This window comes from Somniosus microcephalus, chromosome 12 (genome assembly GCF_052327205.1).
Source record: "Somniosus microcephalus isolate GS21.2 chromosome 12, FLI_Smic_1.0, whole genome shotgun sequence".
NCBI lineage: Eukaryota > Metazoa > Chordata > Chondrichthyes > Squaliformes > Somniosidae > Somniosus > Somniosus microcephalus.
In genome coordinates this window covers 7,175,234-7,195,495 of record NC_140998.1, presented here as the reverse complement: position 1 = coordinate 7,195,495, position 20,262 = coordinate 7,175,234, and the positions used below count along the sequence as shown (strand labels likewise).

Below are 20,262 nucleotides of genomic sequence, written 5' to 3'. Positions count from 1 at the left end.
AGGCCCTTCGGCCCATCGTGTCTGCGCCGCCCATCCATCCCTGTCCAATCTAATCCCATTTTCCAGCATTTGGTCCATAGCCTTGTATGCAATGGCATTTCAAGTGCTCATCCAAATGCTTCTTGAATGTTGTGAGGGTTCCTGCCTCCACCACCCTTTCAGGCATTGAGTTCCACATTCCAACCACCCTCTGGGTGAAAAAGTTCCTCCTCAAATCCCCTCTAAATCTCCTGCCCCTTACCCTGAATCTATGCCCCCTTGTTATTGACCCCCCCACTAAGGGGAAAAGTTCCTCTTTATCTACCCTATCTATGCCCCTCATTATTTTGTACACCTCAATCAGGTCCCCCCTCAGCCTTCTCTGCTCCAAGGAAAACAACCCCAGCCTGTCCAGCCTCTCTTCATAGCTGAGGCGCTCCATCCCAGGTAACATCCTGGTGAATCTTCTCTGCACCCTCTCCAAAGCAATCACATCCTTCCTATAGTGAGGCGACCAGAACTGCACACAGTACTCCAGCTGTGGCCTCACCAGCGTTTTGTACAGCTCCATCATAACCTCCCTGCTCTTATATTCTATGCCTCGGCTAATGAAGGCAAGTATCCCATATGCCTTTTTAACCACCTTATCTACCTGCTCCGCTGCCTTCAGGGATCTATGTACATGTACACCAAGGTTCCTCTGACCCTCTGTACTTCCTAGGGTCCTACCACTCATTGTGTATTCCCTTGCCTTATTTGTCCGTCCAAAATGCATCACCTCGCACTTTTCAGGGTTAAATTCCATTTGCCACTTTTCCGCCCATCTGACCAACCCGTTTATATCGTCCTGTAGCCGGAGGCTTTCCTCCTCGCAATTTACCACCCCACCAATTTTCGTGTCATCTGCGAACTTACTGATCATACCGTTCACATTCTCATCCAAATCATTTATGTAGATCACAAACAATAAGGGACCCAGCACCGATCCCTGAGGTACCCCACTGGACACAGGCTTCCAGTCACAAAAGCAACCTTCGACCATCACCCTCTGCCTCCTGCCACTCAGCCAGTTTAGGATCCAACGCGCCAAGGCACCCTGGATCCCATGGGCTCTTACCTTCTTGACCAGTCTCCTATGCGGGACTTTGTCAAAAGCTTTACTGAAGTCCATGTAAACCACATCCACAGCATTTCCCTCATCCACCCCACTAGTCACCCCCTCGAAAAATTCGATCAGATTTGTTAGACATGATTTACCCTTGACAAAGCCATGCTGACTATCCCCGATTAATCCTTGCCTCTCCAAGTGGAGATTAATTTTGTCCCTCAGAATTTTTTCCAATAATTTCCCCACCACAGATGTTAGACTCACTGGCCTGTAATTCCCTGGTTTATCCCTGCTACCCTTCTTGAATAATGGTACTACGTTAGCTGTTCTCCAGTCCTCTGGTACATCCCCTGTGGCCAGAGAGGTTCTGAAAATTAGTGTCAGAGCCCCTGCAATCTCCTCCCTTGCCTCCCACAGCAGCCTGGGATACATCTCGTCCGGGCCTGGGGATTTATCCACTTTTTGGCCCGCTAAAACCGCTAGCACCTCCTCCCTCTCGATGCTAATATGTTCAAGTATGTCACAGTCCCCTTGCCCGATTTCTATGTCTGCATCGTCTTTCTCCATAGTGAACACAGATGCAAAAAATTCATTTAAAACCCCGCCTACATCCTCTGGCTCTACACACAGATTGCCACTTTGGTCCCTAATGGGCCCTACCCTTTCCCTGGTTATCCTCTTGCCCTTAATATACTTATAAAACATCTTAGGATTTTCCTTTATTTTGCTCGCCAGTGTTATTTCATGGCCCCTCCTCGCCCTCCTAATTTCTTTTTTAAGTATGCCCCTGCACTTTTTATACTCCTCTAGGGCTTCTTCTGTCTTTAGTCTTTTGTAACTGCCAAAAGCCCCCCTCTTATTTCTAATGCATTTCTGTATATCCCTTGTCATCCAAGGTTCCCTTTGCTTGTTGGTCCCACCCTTGACCTTTACAGGAACATGTTGGCGTTGTACTCTCTCTATTTCCCTTCTGAAAGTCTCCCACTGTTTTGATGTGGATTTTCCTATAAGCAGCTGCTCCCAGTCCACTTTGGCCAGATCCTGCCTTATCATATTAAAATCGGCCTTCCCCCAATTTAGAACCCTTATTTCCGGGCCGTCTTTGTCTTTTTCCATGACCACCTTAAATCTCACCGAATTATGGTCACTGTCGCCAAAATGCTCTCCTACTGACACTTCCACCACTTGCCCGGCTACATTCCCCAGAATTAGGTCCAGTACCGCCCCCTCTCTTGTAGGACTTTCTACATGTTGGCTCAAAAAGCTCTCCTGGATGCACTTTAAGAATTCTGCACCCTCTAAGCCTTTCACACTCTGACTGTCCCAATTTATATTGGGGAAGTTGAAATCCCCCACTATTATTACCCTATTATTTTCGCACTTCTCGGAGATTTGCCTACATATCTGTTCCTCTATCTCCCCCTGACTGTTTGGGGGCCTATAGTACACTCCCAGCAAAGTGCTTGCCCCCTTTTTGTTTTTAAGTTCTACCCATATGGCCTCATTAGAGGAACCCGCTAATATATCATCCCTCCTTACAGCAGTAATTGACTCCTTAATTAATATTGCAACACCCCCTCCCCTTTTACACCCCCCTCTGTCTCGCCTGAAGATTCTATACCCCGGAATATTGAGCTGCCAGTCCTGACCCTCCCTCAACCATGTCTCCGTGATAGCAACAATATCGTACTCCCATGTGTTCAACAACAACTTCAGTTCATCCACCTTATTTGCAAGACTCCTTGCATTAAAATAAATGCCTTCCAGCCCTGCCATATTCTCTTTTGCCTTCACATATTTGCTCTGCCTTCCCAGCTGACTTGTTTTTCCCTCTGTATTTGGCCATAAATCACCCCCTACTATAGCTCCACTCTGTACCCCAACCCCCTGCCAAGTTAGTTTAAACCCTCCCCAGCAGTGCTAGCAAACCTCCCCGCAAGGATATTGGTTCCCCCCTGGTTCAGGTGTAAACCGTCCGACTTGTACAAGTCCCACCTTTCCCAGAAGCAGACCCAGTGATCCAGGAAACTAAAGCCCTCCCCCCTTGCACCATCCCTTTAGCCACGCATTCATCTGTTCTATCTTCCTATTCCTATACTTACTAGCACGTGGCACCGGGAGTAATCCAGAGATTACAACCTTTGAGGTCCTGCTCCTTAATCCTTCACCTAGCTCCCTAAATTCTTGCTGCAGGACCTCATCCCTCTTTTTACCTATGTCGTTGGTACCAATGTGGACCACGACCACTGGCTGTTCTCCCTCCCCCTCCAGAATGCCCTGCAGCCGCTCAGTGTCCTCCTCACAGCATACTTTCCCACCTAGCTTTGTATCGTCAGCAAACTTGGATACATCGCACTCGGTCCCTTCATCTAGGTCACTGATATAAATTGTAAATAGCTGAGCCCCAAGCTCTGATCCCTGCGGCACCCCACTAGTTACAGTTTGCCAATCTGAAAATGACCCATTGATCCCTATTCTGTTTTCTGTCAGTTAACCAATCCTCTATCCATGCTAATGGCCCAGAAATTCGTGTCTCCACGGGTGAGTACGCACTGGGTACTCACCCATAAGCCCAATGGAAGTGCTGGTTTCCTGCATGCACTGCGCATGCGCGGGAAACCGGCACTTCCGTTCCCCTGAAAGGGGTTCAGAGTTCGAACGCGTGCGCGGGAGAGGCTGCGCGTGCGCATCGAACTTCGGTTTCTTTCGCAGGTTTTCCCGGGAGGGTAAGTCTCCAGAAATTACACATTTAAAAAGCAGGCGTAAGGTCTGCTTTTTACAAGGTAAGTGGTGAATTAATTAAAATTAAAGCATGTTTTCCCCACAGGTTTATTATTTTTTAAATACTTTAAAGCAAGGTAAGTTTATTTTTAGCCCCGTTAGAAAATAAAATTATTTTTTTCAAAAATTTAAATTATTGTTTAAAATAGTTATTTCATGTAATTTATAGTTTATTTAAAAAATGTGATTTAAAAAAAAAAATTATTTGAAGATTTCGTGCTGTTTTGGGGCCGTAGTATTTATAAGTTTTGACAGCTCTTCCTGTCAATCTTATGAATGGAGCATTCCCTGCTCCGATTGGCTCCCCATGGCGCACATGATCCCAGGGGACACATCGAACTAACTGCGCCCCTGGGATACGCAAGCACTGCACGCCGGCAGTTGGAGCAGGCCCAGGATCGGAATTCCACGGGGGCCCACAGCACAACGGCCGGCGCGCTAGGTAAGTGCAGGTCGGAGGCTTGAACCCGCAGGAAGCCCCCGACCCGAATTTCCGGGCCATTATATTATCCCCAACCCCATGTGTCATTATCTTGCGTAACAACCTTTTATGTGGCACCTTATCGAATGCCTTTTGGAAATCCAAATATACTACATCCACTGGTTCTCCTTTATCTACCTTGCTAGTTACATCCTCAAAAAATTCTAATCAATTTGTTAAACACTATTTCCCTTTCATAAAACCATATTGACTCTGCTTAATCATATTATGATTTTCTAAATGCCCTGTTATCACTTCCTTAATAATGGATTCCAGTATTTTCCCAATGACTGATGTCAGGATAACTGGCCTGTTTTCTCTCTCCCTCCTTTCTTGAATAGCAGGGTTACATTTGCTGCCTTCCAATCTGCTGGGATCGCTCTAGAATCCAGGGAATTTTGGAAGATCACAACCAATGCATCTACTATCTCTGCAGCCACCTCTTTTAGAACCCGAGGATGTAGGCCTTCAGGTCCAAAGGGTTTGTCAGCGTTTAGTCCCATTAGTTTCGCAAGTAATTTTTCCTCTACTGAGCTTAATTAATTTAAGTTCCTCACTCTCATTAGCCCTTGGTTCCTCCGAGGGACTGCATAAGAGAAGATTTTTGGTAAGCTTTTTGTGTTTTCTACTGTGAAGACAAATACAAAATATTTGTTTAAAGTCTCTGCCATTTCCTTATTCCCCATTATAATTTCTCCCGTCTCAGCCTCTAAGGGACCAGTGCTTACTTTTGCTACTCTCTTCCATTCTATATACTGTTTCTATATTTCTTGCTAGTTTACTCTCGTTATATTTTCTCCCTTTTTATCAACTTTTTGGTCATCGTTTGCTGGTTTCTAAAGCTCTCCCAATCCTCAGGCTTACTACTATTCTTCAGTGTGCCAGTGCAGCCTTCGGTTGCCTGAGGAAGAGAGTTTTTGAAGACCAAGACCTCAAACCCGGCACCAAGCTCATGGTCTACAGAGCAGCAGTGATACCTGCCCTCCTGTATGCCCCAGAGACATGGACCATGTACAGCAGGCACCTCAAAGCACCGGAGAGGTACCACCAACGCTGCCTCCGCAAGATCCTGCAAATCCATTGGCAGGGTAGGCGCACCAACGTCAGTGTTCTCGCTCAGGCCAACATCCCCAGCATCAAAGCTCTGACCACGCTCGATCAGTTCCGATGGACAGGTCACATCGTCCGCATGTCCGATACGAGACTCCCAAAACAAGCGCTCTACTCGGAGCTCCGACACAGCGAGAGCCCCAGGTGGGCAGAGGAAACGCTTCAAGGACACTCTCAAAGCTTCCTTGAAAAAGTGCAACATCCCCACCAACACTTGGGAATCCCTGGCCCAAGACCGCACAAAGTGGAGGAGAAGCATCCGGGAAGGCGCCGAACACCTCGAGTCTCTTCACTGGGAGCAAGCGGAAGCCAAGCGCAAGCAGTGCACGTCAACCCAAGCACCCCACCCACCCGCACCGTCTACCCCACCTGTGACAGAGACTGTAGGTCCCGCATTGGACTCATCAGTCACCTGAGAAGCAAGTCATCCCCGGTTCTGAGGGACTGCCGAAGAAGATGATGATAAGCCAATTCTTTTAATCTAATACTATCCCTAACTTCTTCAGTTAGCCACGGAAGTAGTAAAACGTCCCAAAGCGCTTCACAGGAACGTAATTGGACAAAAAACTGACACCGAGCCAATGAAGGCACTATTAGGACAGGTGACCAAAGGCTTGGTCAAAAGGTAGGTTTTAAGGAGTGTCTTAAAAGGAGGAGAGGTAGAGAGGTTTAGGGAGGGAATTTCAGAGGTTAAGGCCTTGGCAGCTGAAGGCACAACAACAACAACTTGTATTTATATAGCACCTTTAACGTAGTAAAACATCCCAAGGTGTTGCACAAAAGTATTTCAAGACAAAAGGCACGGCCGCCAATGGTGGAGCGAAGAAAATCGGGGATGCACAAGAGGCCAGAATTGGAGGAGCGCAGAGATCTCGGAGGGTTGCAGGGCTGGAGGAACTTAGAGATAGGGAGGGGATAAGAGGTAGAATCATAGAAAGTTATAGCACCGAAGGAGGCCATTTTGGCCCATCGTGTCCGCGCCGGCCAACAAAGAGCTCTCCAGCCTAATCCCACTTCCCAGCTCTTGGTCCGTAGCCCTGCAGGTTACAGCATCCCAAGTGTACATCCAAGTACTTTTTAAATGTGGTTAGGGTTCCTGCCTCTACCACCCTTTCAGGCAGTGAGTTCCAGACCCCCACAACCCTCTGGGTGAAGAAATTTCCCCTCAAATCCCCTCTAAACCTTCCACCGATTACTTTAAATCTGTGCCCCCTGGTTTTTGACCCCTCTGCTAAGCGAAATAGGTCCTTTCTATCCACTTTATCTATGCCCCTCATAATTTTATACACCTCAATAAGGTCTCCCCTCAGGCTACTCTGTTCCAAGGAAAACAGACCCAGCCTATCCAGTCTTTCCTCATAGCTAAGATTCTCTACTCCCGGCAACATCCTTGTAAATCTCCTCTGTACCCTCTCTAGTGCAATCACATCTTTCCTGTAATGTGGTGACCAGAACTGCACGCAGTACTCTAGCTGAGGACTAACTAGTGTTTTATACAGTTGAAGCATAACCCCCCTGCTCTTGTATTCTATGACATGGCTAATAAAGGCAAGTATTCCGTATGCCTTCTTAACCACCTTATCTACCTGTCCTGCTACCTTCAGGGATCTGTGGACATGCTCTCCAAGGTCCCTTTGTTCCTCTACACTACTCAGTGTCCTACCATTTAATGTGTATTCCTTTTCCTTGTTAGCTCTCCCCAAATGCATTACCTCACGCTTCTCCGGATTGAATTCCATTTGCCACTGTTCTGCCCACCTGACCAATTTATTGATATCTTCCTGCAGTCTACAGCTTCCTTCTTCAGCATCAGCCACACAGCCAATTTTAGTATCATCTGCAAACTTCTTAATCATACCCCCTATATTCAAGTCTAGATCGTTGATATATACCACAAAAAGCAAGGGACCTAGTACTGAGCCCTGCGGAACCCCACTGGAAACAGCCTTCCAGTCACAAAAGCATCCATCAACCATTACCCTCTGCGTCCTGTCTCCGAGCCAGTTTTGAATCCAACTTGACACTTTGCCCTGGATCCCATGGGCTTTTAACTTCGTGACCAGTCTGCCATGTGGAACTTTATCAAAAGTCTTGCTAAAGTCCATATACACTACAACGCACGCACTACCCTCATCTACCCTCCTTGTTACCTCCTCAAAAAATTCAATCAAGTTTGTCAGACACGACCTTCCCTTAACAAATCCGTGCTGACTATCCTTGATTAATCCGTGTCTTTCTAAATGAAGATTTATCCTGTCCTTCAGAATTCTTTCCAATAATTTTCCCACCACCGAGGTTAGGCTGACTGGCCTGCAATTACTCGGTCTATCCTTTTCTCCATTTTTAAACAAGGGTACCACATTAGCAGTCCTCCAGTCCTCCGGCACCACACCTGAAGCCAGAGAGGATTGAAAAATGATGGTCAGGGTCTCTGCTATTTCCTCTTTTGCTTCGCTTAACAGCCTGGGATACATTTCATCCAGGCCTGGGGATTTATCCACTTTTAAAGCTGCTAAACCCCTTAATACTTCCTCTCTCACTATGTTTATTTCATCTAATATTTCACCCTCCTCCCCCCCGATAGCAGTGTCTGCTTCGCCCCTCTCCTTTGTGAAAAAGGTAGGTTTTAAGGAGCATCTTAAAGAACGTGTCTTCCCTGCGTTTAAAAGAAATCTAATAACAGGCTACTAAATCCAGTGCCTGTCTCTTAGTGAAATGAGTTAACATATCTACACCCTCGACCTCTGTCCTGCCCTTTCCTTGCTTTTGTGTCTCCCCCTCCTCCCCTGATGAAGGGTATCCACGTCCACTTATGCTGTGTATTTCCACCAATCTTTGCTATTTTTTAATAATGACAGATTCTCCAGCGCTGGCGGCTTTCCATTTGGCCTCTCCACTTTCCTCACTCACCGTTCGACTGCTGCGAGGCTGGAGGGGCAGGAGGCGAAGACGGCAGGAAGTCCATCTCCTCCATGGCGTCGATCATCAGGTCCCGCAGGAGCTTCTGCTCGGCCTCAGCAAGGCCCGAGGTTCTGCAAGGAGCGCTGTCGCCTGAGCCGGCCTGAAAAGCAGACAAGGTTACATCAGGGCAACACTCAAGGAAGTCAACATGACAGGTGGCGAGTGCAGCATGCTTAGGGGAGGAACAGCTGACTTTGGACCTATGGTTCCCAAAGCTCTCCAGCACGGTGGGGTTTTCCTCACCTCCATGTCTATTGTAGACTAATTGATAGAGACTGATTGCTAGGATTAATCACCAACTCCATTATCGTTGTATCATGAGACCACTAGGATGGTAGAAGGCAAACTAGATGAACCTTGGCGTTTGTTCGTCTAGCAATTCCTCTGTTCCCAAGTCCTGGGAGCGGAGAGCGAGAGATAGTGGGACACAATGTTTAGTGGCCAGCTCGCACTTCCAGGAACCATCTTGTTTATTTCCTCTCCCCCCCACTCTCCTTGGAGACACGATATTTCCTAGACATGGGGACCAACAGATAGACAAGTGTTTTCTCCAGTCATGTACATTCCCATGCTGGGGTATGCATTCATCAGCACAAGCCCCGCACCGCTCGCTCCCGCTCCCTCCTCCTCTCACCCAGCAGCTTATCCAAAGGGCAATCTATTGTTCGTCTGCCTAGATTAGTGATCCCCTCCCTCGGCCACCCCCGCCCGGCTCTCTAGAACTTCTGTGACAGTATTTTTGTTTATGATCAATTGTTTATTGGATGCTTTCTTGCTGGTCACAGAAGCCAGAGGGTTAAAGTTCAGTCATTTCCAGAAGCTGGCGAGGCTGCTGGTCATCTCACAGGCATCGGTATATCTGTGGGTTGTACCTGTGGAACAGGCGGGGGCTCTTTTCTCTAGAAAAGAGAAGGCTGAGGTGTGACCTGATGGAGGTCTTCAAAATTATTACGGGGTTTGACAGGGTAGAGGTAGAGAAGATGATTCCGCTTGTGGGGGAGTCCAGAACTAGGGGTCATAAGTATAAGATAGTCACTAATAAATCCAATAGGGAATTCAGGAGAAACTTCTTCACTCAAAGAGTGGTGAGAATGTGGAGCTCACTACCACAGGGAGTCGTCAAAACGAATAGCAAAGATGCATTTAAGGGGAAGTTAGATAAGTACATGAGGTGGAAAGGAATAGAAGGATAGGGTGATGGGGTGAGATGAAGAGGGGTGGGAGGAGGCTCGTGTGGAGCATAAACACCGGCACGGACCTGTTGGGCCGAATGGCCTGTTTCTGTGATGTACATTCTCCCAAACCCGCCACCTCTTCCACCTAGAAGGGCAAGGGCAGCAGGCGCATGGGAACACCACCACCTCCAAGTTTCCCACCAAGTCACACACCATCCTGACTGGGAAATATATCGCCGATCCTTCATCGTCGCTGGGTCAAAATCCTGGAACTCCCTCCCTAACAGCACTGTGGGAGTACCTTCACCACACGGACTGCAGCGGTGGCTCACCACCACCTTCTCCAGGGCAAGGAGGGATGGGCAATAAATGCTGGCCTTGCCAGCGACGCCCACATCCCATGAATGAATAAAATAAATTCCAGGTAAAAGCTGATTTTTGTTAATGTGTATGAAATGCTGAGCACTTGGCACAACTCTGTCCCAGCAGCACCCCTGAAAACTGTCTGGATAATTGTGAATCTCCTGCAGTCACAGCTACTGAGCTTCAGGAGGAGGAGAGAGCAAGAGAGCGAAAGAAAGACAACATGAAGAAAAAAATTGGAATACTTGTTGATCTGCACAGAGGTAGGCAAGACCAATTTGAATTTTTCTGGTCTAGCAGGGTTGGGGTTGGGTGATAAAGGAAACAACTTGAAGGAAGAGGGGATGGAAAGGAAGACGGAGAGAGAAAGGGAGAGGGGAGGGGCGGCGAAGGAAGGGTGAGGGAAAGCAGGGAGAGCAGAGAAGGCAGGAACTGAGGGAGGATTTGAAAGGGGGAGGGAGAGTAGGATGGGAGGGAGGGGTAGTGAGGGAGGGTGGGGGGGTTGAGGGAGGTTGGGAAGGCGGGCGGGGGAGGTTGGGAAGGCGGGCGGGGGAGGTTGGGAAGGCGGGGGAGGTTAGAAACATAGAAGATAGGAGGAGTAGGCCATTCGGCCCCTCGAGCCTGCTCCGCCATTCAATGAGATCATGGCTGATCATCCAAATTCAGTACCCTGTCCCTGCCCTCTCCCCATATCCCTTGATCCCTTTAGCCTCAAGAAATATATCCAACTCCTTCTTGAATATATTTAATGAATTGGCCTCCACTGCCTTCTGTGGTAGAGAATTCCACAGGTTCACCACTCTCTGGGTGAAGAAATTCCTCCTCATCTCAGTCCTAAATGGCTTACCCCTTATCCTTAGACTATGACCCCTAGTTCTGGACTCCCCGGCCATCGGAAACATCCTTCCTACATCTAGTCTGTCCAGGCCTGACAGAATTTTATAGGTTTCGATGAGATCACCTCTCAATCTTCTAAACTCCAGTGAGTACAAGCCCAATCGACCCGATCTCTCCTCGTACGTCATTCCTGCCATCCCAGGTATTAGCCTGGTCAATCTTCGCTGTACTCCTTCCATGGCAAGAACGTCCTTCCTCAGATAAGGCGACTAAAACTGCACACAATACTCGAGGTGCGGTCTCACCAAGGCCCTGTACAACTGCAGCAAGACATCCTTGTTCCTGTACTCGAACCCTCTTGCTACGAAGGCCAACATACCATTTGCCTTCTTCACCACCTGCTGCACCTGCATGCTTACCTTCAGCGACTGGTGCACAAGAACACCCAGGTCTCCTTGCACTTCCCCTTCTCCCAATCTATTGCCATTCAAATAATAACTTACCTTCCTGTTTTTGCCACCAAAGTGGATAACCTCACATTTATCCACATTATAGTGCATCTGCCATGTTTCTGCCCAATCACCCAACCTGTCCAAATCGTACTGGAGTTTCACAACATCCTCCTCACAGCACACGGGGGAGGTTGGGAAGGCGGGGGAGGTTGGGAAGGAAGGCAGGCAGGGATGAAGACGGATGAAAATGATGAGTAAAGGGATTTCAGATCAGTAGGGATAGTGGGATTGCGGCATGAACAGCCAGCCATCGGGGAGGAAAAATACAGCCAGTTGGGGTGCTGTGGGTGGGCAATAGTGAGTGTTACTAGAAAGGTAGGGTTGGGGAACTGCAGCCAATGGAGGAATTAGCGGGGAAAAGGATTGGGAGCCAATGGTTGGGATGGAATTGGAACAACAGACAGCAGAGTGGAGGGGAACTGAAGGGGTTGAAATTTTGCTCATCAGGAGTGAGGAGGGTCACTTACGCAGCAGTGGAATGGGGGGTGCGAATTGATAGTTTGTTCCTTACATTCACTTGGGGTCATCACGTAACGTTAAGGCTGACTCTGTTGTACTCATATACGGTGGTGCATATAGCACCACCTACAGGTACAACAACTTGGATTTATATAGCGCTTTTAACATCCCAAGGTGCTTCACAGGAGTGTTATCAATCAAAATTTGACACCGAGTCACATAAGGAGATATTAAGGCAGATGACCAAAAGATTTGATCAAAGAGACAGGTTTTAAGGAGCGTGTTAAAGGAGGAGAGAGGTAAAGAGGTGGAATTCCAGAGATTAGGGCCTAGGCAGCTGAAGAGGCCTGATTTAGAGGATCACAGATATCTCAAAGGGTTATGGGGCTGGAGGAGATTACAGAGATAGGGAGGGGCGCGGCCACGGAGGGATTTGAAATCAAGGATTAGAATTTTAAAACTGAGGCATTGCCGGACCGCGAGCCAATGTAGGTCAGCGAGCGCAGGGGTGACGGGTGAACGAGACTTTGTGAGAGTTAGGGCACGGGCAGCAGAGTAAAGAAAGAAAGACTTGCATTTATATAGCGCCTTTCGCAACCACCGGACGCCTCAAAGCGCTTTACAGCCAATGAAGTACTTTTGAAGTGTAGTCATTGCTGTAATGTGGGAAACACGACACCCAATTTTCGCACAGCAAGCTCCCACGAACAGCAATGTGATAATGACCAGATAATCTGTTTTAGTGATGTTGATTGGGGGATAAATAATGGCCAGTGCACCGGGGATAACTCCCCTGCTCTTCTTCGAAATAGTGCCATGGGATCTTTTCCGTCCACCTGAGGGAGCAGACGGGGCCTCGGTTTAACGTCTCATCCGAAAGACGGCGCCTCCGACAGTGCAGCACTCCCTCAGCACTGCACCGGGAGCGTCAGCCTATATTTTTGTGCTCAAGTCTCTGGAGTGGAGCTTGAACCCACGACCTTCTGACTCAGAGGCGAGAGTGCTACCCACTGAGCCACAGCTGACATTACAGCACCATCAGAAGCAGGAAGACACTAAGCAAAGCAGTGATTACGAGGGTGATCAAAGGTGAGTCGAGGAAGTGGGTTTCAAGGAGGGTCTTAATGGAGGAGTGAGAGGGGTTCGGGAGCGGGGAGACTGAAATGTTAGTGAGTACCACAGGCCTAGACAGTGAGTGTCACTGGGCTACTCGACCACAGGGGAATCTACAGCTGAGCCTGATCAGTGCCAGCCTTGCCAGCGGTGCCCACATCCTGGGTATGAATTAAATGTAACACAAGTGTTGGGAATGTTTTTTTTTGGATTACCCGGCTCCTCTGAGCTGCTGCTCCAGGAGTATCCTGGAATTTGCAGGGCGGGTGCAGGTCTCCGTAACTCGCCACGTACTGGATGAGGTTCATGAGGGCAGCACAAGAGTCGGAACACGTCCGGATATGGATGACATCACTTGAGCAGCGCAGCTCAAACCGAGGCTGTAACTGGACAAGAGAAGCAAAGTTCAATGGAACGGCCCAATCAGTACATACAATGTGAGACGGTGAGATTGACATGGATAAAAGCTCCCTCACCCGCTCTCCCTCCGCACTCGGTTTCGACGCAGTTATTCGAAATTCCAGCACTCCCATGTCCAGGACTCGCACGTAATCTGGAATAAATAGTTAACATTGTGTGAATCTGGTGAATGGATTTTCCCTCTTTCAGTTACACACAGATTGTTTACTCCCCCAACAAAAACTCGTAAAAATCAAAAACAGCTGAAAACAGTTCCTGGGGTACAGGTTCCCTCCTCTCCTGAAGGTGCTGACTCTCACTGGGGTACGGGTCCCCTCCTCTCCTGAAGGTGCTGACTCTCACTGGGGTATGGGTCCCCTCCTCTCCTGAAGGTGCTGACTCTCACTGGGGTACGGGTCCCCTCCTCTCCTGAAGGTGCTGACTCTCACTGGGGTACGGGTCGCCTCCTCTCCTGAAGGTGCTGACTCTCACTGGGGTACGGGTCCCCTCCTCTCCTGAAGGTGCTGACTCTCACTGGGGTACGGGTCCACAGGCAGCCACTACCCTCCAATTACTGGCCATGCTTCATTTGTGAGCCGAGAGAGAGTGGGTTTTGCCAGACTATTTGACTGTGGGAGGTCAGGCCACTGAGCCTGATCCTGCCCTCACCTAACAGTCACTTTTTCCAGCAGGGATCACTGACTACCGATCAGGAGCTGGAATCCTGGCCGATTTTGTTCCACCCACTCAGCGAGGGGCTGGTAAGACCAACTGCAGCCTCCATTACTGCCACAGCTGAGGTCACGACACAGAGCAGGAAAGCATTATTCTTTTAAAGAAAAATATTTAGAAACTCAAGAGTGGAGAGAAATTGTCAGGCTGTTGATTACTTTCAATAATTTCACTCTTCCCAATTCCCCATATCTTCGCACAGCACACAAGCAGGCACGGGAGTGGCCTGTAGCTGCCAATAAGGGACAGACAAAAGCAACCTGGGGTCCCAGACCTGAAACGTCGACTCTGTTTCTCTCTCCACGGATGCTGCCTGGCCTGCTGAGTATTTCCAGCATTTTCTGTTGTTATTTCAGATTTCCAGCATCTGCAGTATTTTGCAGTTTTATTATACGAAGATTCTCTCCCCTGCACCTGGCCTCCACTTGGCAGGGAGCCAGAGATTGGGAGTGCGGGATTGAGTCCGCAATTTACTGATGTCATGGTTACAGGCACCCAACCCCTGGGGACACCTCCCTTTAGTACCCCAACCCCTGGGGACACCTCCCTTTAGTACCCCAACCCCTGGGGACACCTCCCTTTAGTACCCCAACCCCTGGGGACATAAGATGTAGGAGCAGGAGTCGGTCATTCGGCCCCTCGAGCCTGCTCCGCCATTCAATAAGATCATGGCTGATCTGATCTTGGCCTCAACTCCACTTCCCTGCCCGCTCCCCATAGCCCTCGACTCCCTTATCGTTCAAAAATCTGTCTCTCTCCACCTTAAATATATTCAATGACCCAGCCTCCACAGCTCTCTGGGGAAGAGAATTCCAAAGATTCACGACCCTCAGAGAAGAAATTCCTCCTCATTTCCGATTTAAAAGGGTGCCCCCTTATTCTGAAATTATGCCCCCTAGTTCTAGATTCCCCCACGAGGGGAAACATCCTCTCTGCATCTACCCTGTCGAGCCCCTTCAGAATCTTATGTTTCAATAAGATCACCTCTCATTCTTCTAAACTCCAATGAGTATAGGCCCAACCTGCTCAACCTTTCTTCATAAGACAACCCCTTCATCTCAGGAATTAACCTCGTGAACCTTCTCTGAACTGCCTCCAATGCAAATATATCCTTCCTTAAATAAGGAGACCAAAACTGTCCGCAGTACTCCAGGTGTGGTCTCACCAACGCCCTGTACAGCTGTAACAGGACTTCCCTACTTTTATACTCCATTCCCTTTGCAATAAAGGCCAACACTCCATTTGCCTTCCTAATTACTTGCTGTACCTGCATGCTAACTTTTTGTGATTTATGTACAAGGCCCCCCAGATCCCTCTGTACCGCAGCATTTTGTAATCTCTCCCCACTTAAATAATAATTTGCTTTTTTATTTTTCCTACCAAAGTGGATAACCTTGCATTTTCCCATATTAAACTCCATCTGCCAGATTTTTGCCCACTCACTTAGCCTATCTATATCCCTTTGGAGATTCTTTGCATCCTCCACACAACTTGCTTTCCCACCTATCTTTGTATCAGCAAATTTAGCTACATTACACTCGGGCCCTTCATCCAAGTCATTAATGTAGATTGTAAATAGTTGAGGCCCCAGCACTGATCCCTGATCTACTAGTTACAGTTTGCCAACCTGAAAATGACCCATTTATCCTGACTCTCTGTTTTCTGTTAGTTAGCCAATCCTCTGTCCATGCTAATATATTACCCCCAACCCTGTGAGCTCTTATCTTGTGCAGTAACCTTTTATGTGGCACCTTATCGAATGCCTTCTGGAAATCCAAATACATGACATCTACTGGTTCCCCTTTATCCACCCTGCTCGTTACATCCTCAAAGAACTCCAGCAAATTTGTCAAGCATGATTTCCCTTTCATAAAACCATGCCGACTCTGCTTGACTATATTATGATTTTCTAAATGTCCTGCTACCACTTCCTCAATGATGGACTCCAGCATTTTCCCAATGACAGATGTTAGGCTAACTGGTCGATAGTTCCCTGCTTTCTGTCTCCCTCCTTTCTTAAATAGGGGCGTTACATTTGCAGTTTTCCAGTCCGCTTGGACCTCGCCAGAATCCAGGGAATTTTGGTAGATTACAACCAATGCATCCACTATTTCTGCAGCCACCTCTTCTAAGACTCTTTAAGGTCATCGGGTCCAGGGGACTTGTCTACCTTTAGTCCCATTAGTTTGCCGAGTACTTTCTCTCTAGTGATAGTGATTGTTTTAAATTCCCCCCCCCACCCCAATAGCCCCCTGATTATCCATTGTTGGGATACTTTTAGTGTCTTCTACCGTGAATCCGATACAAAATATTTGTTCAAAGTCTCCACCATTTCCCTGTTTCCCATTATTAATTCCCCAGCCTCAGCCTCTAGGGGACACCCCACTTTAGTACCCCAACCCTGGAGACACCCTTTTGTACCCCAACCCCGGGGACACCCCCCTTTAGTACCCCAACCCCGGGGACACCCCCCTTTGGTACCCGAACCCTGGGGACACCCCCCTTTAGTACCCCAACCCCTGGGGACACCCCCCTTTAGTACCCCAACCCCTGGGGACACCCCCCTTTAGTACCCCAACCCCTGGGGACACCCCCCTTTAGTACCCCAACCCCGGGGACACCCCCCTTTAGTACCCCAACCCTGGGGACACCCCCCTTTAGTACCCCAACCCCGAGGACAACCCCCTTTAGTACCCCAACCCCGGGGACACCCCCCTTTGGTACCCCAACCCTGGGGACACCCCCCTTTGGTACCCCAACCCTGGGGACACCCCCCTTTGGTACCCCAACCCTGGGGACAACCCCCTTTGGTACCCCAACCCCGGGGACACCCCCCTTTGGTACCCCAACCCTGGGGACAACCCCCTTTAGTACCCCAACCCTGGGGACAACCCCCTTTAGTACCCCAACCCTGGGGACAACCCCCTTTAGTATCCCAACCCTGGGGACACCCCCCTTTGGTACCCCAACCCTGGGGACACCCCCCTTTAGTATCCCAACCCTGGGGACAACCCCCTTTAGTACCCCAACCCCGGGGACACCCCCCCTTTAGTACCCCAACCCTGGGGACAACCCCCTTTAGTACCCCAACCCTGGGGACACCCCCCTTTAGTACCCCAACCCTGGGGACACCCCCCTTTAGTATCCCAACCCTGGGGACAACCCCCTTTAGTACCCCAACCCCGGGGACACCCCCCCTTTAGTACCCCAACCCTGGGGACAACCCCCTTTGGTACCCCAACCCCGGGGACACCCCCCTTTGGTACCCCAACCCCGGGGACACCCCCCTTTGGTACCCCAACCCCGGGGACAACCCCCTTTGGTACCCCAACCCCGGGGACAACCCCCTTTAGTACCCCAACCCTGGGGACACCCCCCTTTAGTACCCCAACCCTGGGGACACCCCCCTTTAGTACCCCAACCCTGGGGACACCCCCCTTTGGTACCCCAACCCCGGGGACACCCCCCTTTAGTACCCCAACCCTGGGGACACCCCCCTTTAGTACCCCAACCCTGGGGACACCCCCCTTTAGTATCCCAACCCTGGGGACACCCCCCCTTTAGTACCCCAACCCTGGGGACAACCCCCTTTGGTACCCCAACCCTGGGGACAACCCCCTTTAGTACCCCAACCCTGGGGACACCCCCCTTTAGTACCCCAACCCCGGGGACACCCCCCCTTTAGTACCCCAACCCTGGGGACACCCCCCTTTAGTACCCCAACACTGGGGACACCCCCCTTTAGTACCCCAACCCTGGGGACACCCCCCTTTAGTATCCCAACCCTGGGGACACCCCCCTTTAGTACCCCAACCCTGGGGACACCCCCCTTTAGTACCCCAACCCCGGGGACACCCCCCTTTAGTACCCCAACCCTGGGGACACCCCCCTTTAGTACCCCAACCCTGGGGACACCCCCCTTTAGTACCCCAACCCTGGGGACACCCCCCTTTAGTACCCCAACCCTGGGGACACCCCCCTTTGGTACCCCAACCCCGGGGACAACCCCCTTTGGTACCCCAACCCTGGGGACAACCCCCTTTAGTACCCCAACCCTGGGGACACCCCCCTTTAGTACCCCAACCCTGGGGACACCCCCCTTTAGTATCCCAACCCTGGGGACACCCCCCCTTTAGTACCCCAACCCTGGGGACAACCCCCTTTAGTACCCCAACCCTGGGGACAACCCCCTTTGGTACCCCAACCCTGGGGACAACCCCCTTTAGTACCCCAACCCTGGGGACACCCCCCTTTAGTACCCCAACCCTGGGGACACCCCCCTTTAGTACCCCAACCCTGGGGACAACCCCCTTTAGTACCCCAACCCTGGGGACAACCCCCTTTGGTACCCCAACCCTGGGGACAACCCCCTTTAGTACCCCAACCCTGGGGACACCCCCCTTTAGTACCCCAACCCTGGGGACACCCCCCTTTAGTATCCCAACCCTGGGGACACCCCCCCTTTAGTACCCCAACCCCGGGGACACCCCCCTTTAGTACCCCAACCCTGGGGACACCCCCCTTTAGTACCCCAACCCTGGGGACACCCCCCTTTAGTACCCCAACCCTGGGGACACCCCCCTTTAGTACCCCAACCCCGGGGACACCCCCCCTTTAGTACCCCAACCCCGGGGACACCCCCCTTTAGTACCCCAACCCCGGGGACACCCCACTTTAGTACCCCAACCCCGGGGACACCCCACTTTATGAACATAAGAATTAGGAGCAGGAGTCGGCCATACGGTCCCTGCGAGCCCGCTCCGCCATTCAATAAGATCATGGCTGATCTTTGACCTCAACACTTTCCTGCCCGATCCCCATATCCCTTGATCCCCCTAGAGTCCAAAAATCTATCGATCTCAGCCTTGAATATACTCAATGATTCAGCATCCACGGCCCTCTGGGGCAGAGAATTCCAAAGATTCACAACCCTCTGAGTGAAGAAATTCCTCCTCATCTCAGTCTTAAATGTCCGACCCCTGATCCTGAGACAATGCCCCCTAGTTCTAGACACTCCAGCCAGGGGGAAACAGCCTCTCAGCATCTACCCTGTCAATCCCCCTCAGAATCTTATATGTTTCAATGAGTACCCCAACCCTGGGGACACTCCCCTTTAGTACCCCAACCCCGAGGAACACCCCCTCCTTTAATGCTAGACATATAAACAAAGACCTCACCTTTCTTTAAGTTCACCGCGGTTGGATTACATTTTTCAGACAAATACAGCGCGGCATCATCGATAATAATTCTGGAAGATGAAAGATAGTGTTTATTACAAGTAGTTAGTTGGTGGCAACAGGTAGTCAATATGCAATCTGAGTGAAAGGGGTCAGTCAATACCTGAGTGTGGAGCAGTATTTGTCCAGTACAATGTTACTGGATATTGTGAAGGTTTCAACGGTCACTAGTGCCCGAACTGGTAAATATAGCGGCCTGGAACACAGACATAGTCACACACATTACTGGGGTCATCAGCGTCTCCTACTCCAACTCAATCTTTCCCAGGACTTGAAAACTGCAGAACTCCTCATCAGCCTTTCATGCTCTTACAATCGGAAGACTTTCGAAACCCCCACTTAGCATCAACTACCTTATCTTCACTCCCACCCTTTAAATCTCAGTCGTGTCCCGCATTCGACACTTCAACTGGGCCAATTCCAAAAAGAACATCCAACCTGAAAGTCTGAGCCAGACATACCCCAGTTCCATCTACCACTCCCTGAATAAGAAACCTGGCAGAGCCCTTGCCTAGGCCGTTCCTTCAGTGGCACCGCTGACTAAATTCCTCCTCACTCTTTCTTAGCAAGCGTTTCAACTCCAACTCCGTACAGACGACCGCCAGGACCTGCCAACAGGTGCAGTGAATATTGACAGAATTAATTAATCAAAAGGAAATTAGACGGGTATCAGATTTATTACGGGCTGTGCAGAAGCATAGAGGGAGCTTTACTCTGTATCTAACCCGTGCTGTACCTGCCCTGGGAGTGTTTGACAGGATAGTGTAGAGGTTTTACTCTGCGTTACACTATACATCACCTTGAAGAGTACATTCAACAAAATAAATGGTGAGACATGCTGAGGAGTTGTTCACCTGTAGTCCAGGGCACAGCTCCAGAGGTGCAGGTGGAAGGTGGTTGCATTCGCTGGGTGAGCGTAACCCAACACAGGCTCATCAGCAATATTCAGGAAATCCAGGATCTGCGGGGAGAGAGAGCAATGAATCCAATAGAGGTCCTTGAAACAGGCTCTGAA

At 49.8% G+C, this 20,262-nt stretch overlaps 1 protein-coding gene across 5 annotated transcripts in view; it reads right to left on the bottom strand.

Annotated features, from left to right (window-relative positions):
* Positions 1-20,262, bottom strand: part of atg2b (autophagy related 2B) — a 152,977-nt gene that overhangs the window by 38,797 nt on the left and 93,918 nt on the right. For 4 of the 5 annotated variants that reach the window (XR_015080165.1, XM_086002549.1, XM_086002552.1 and 1 more), the window contains exons 24-29: positions 20,102-20,208; positions 19,351-19,443; positions 19,188-19,258; positions 13,356-13,432; positions 13,095-13,265; positions 8,370-8,520 (exon numbers count right to left, since the gene is read on the bottom strand). Coding sequence is in view for 4 of the 5 variants with exons in the window: in XM_086002549.1 (XP_085858675.1) it covers positions 8,370-8,520; positions 13,095-13,265; positions 13,356-13,432; positions 19,188-19,258; positions 19,351-19,443; positions 20,102-20,208 (670 nt within the window). In the remaining variant the exon portion in view is untranslated. The remainder of the gene's footprint in view (positions 1-8,369; positions 8,521-13,094; positions 13,266-13,355; positions 13,433-19,187; positions 19,259-19,350; positions 19,444-20,101; positions 20,209-20,262) is intronic. The other variant, XM_086002553.1, reaches the window with a different exon arrangement.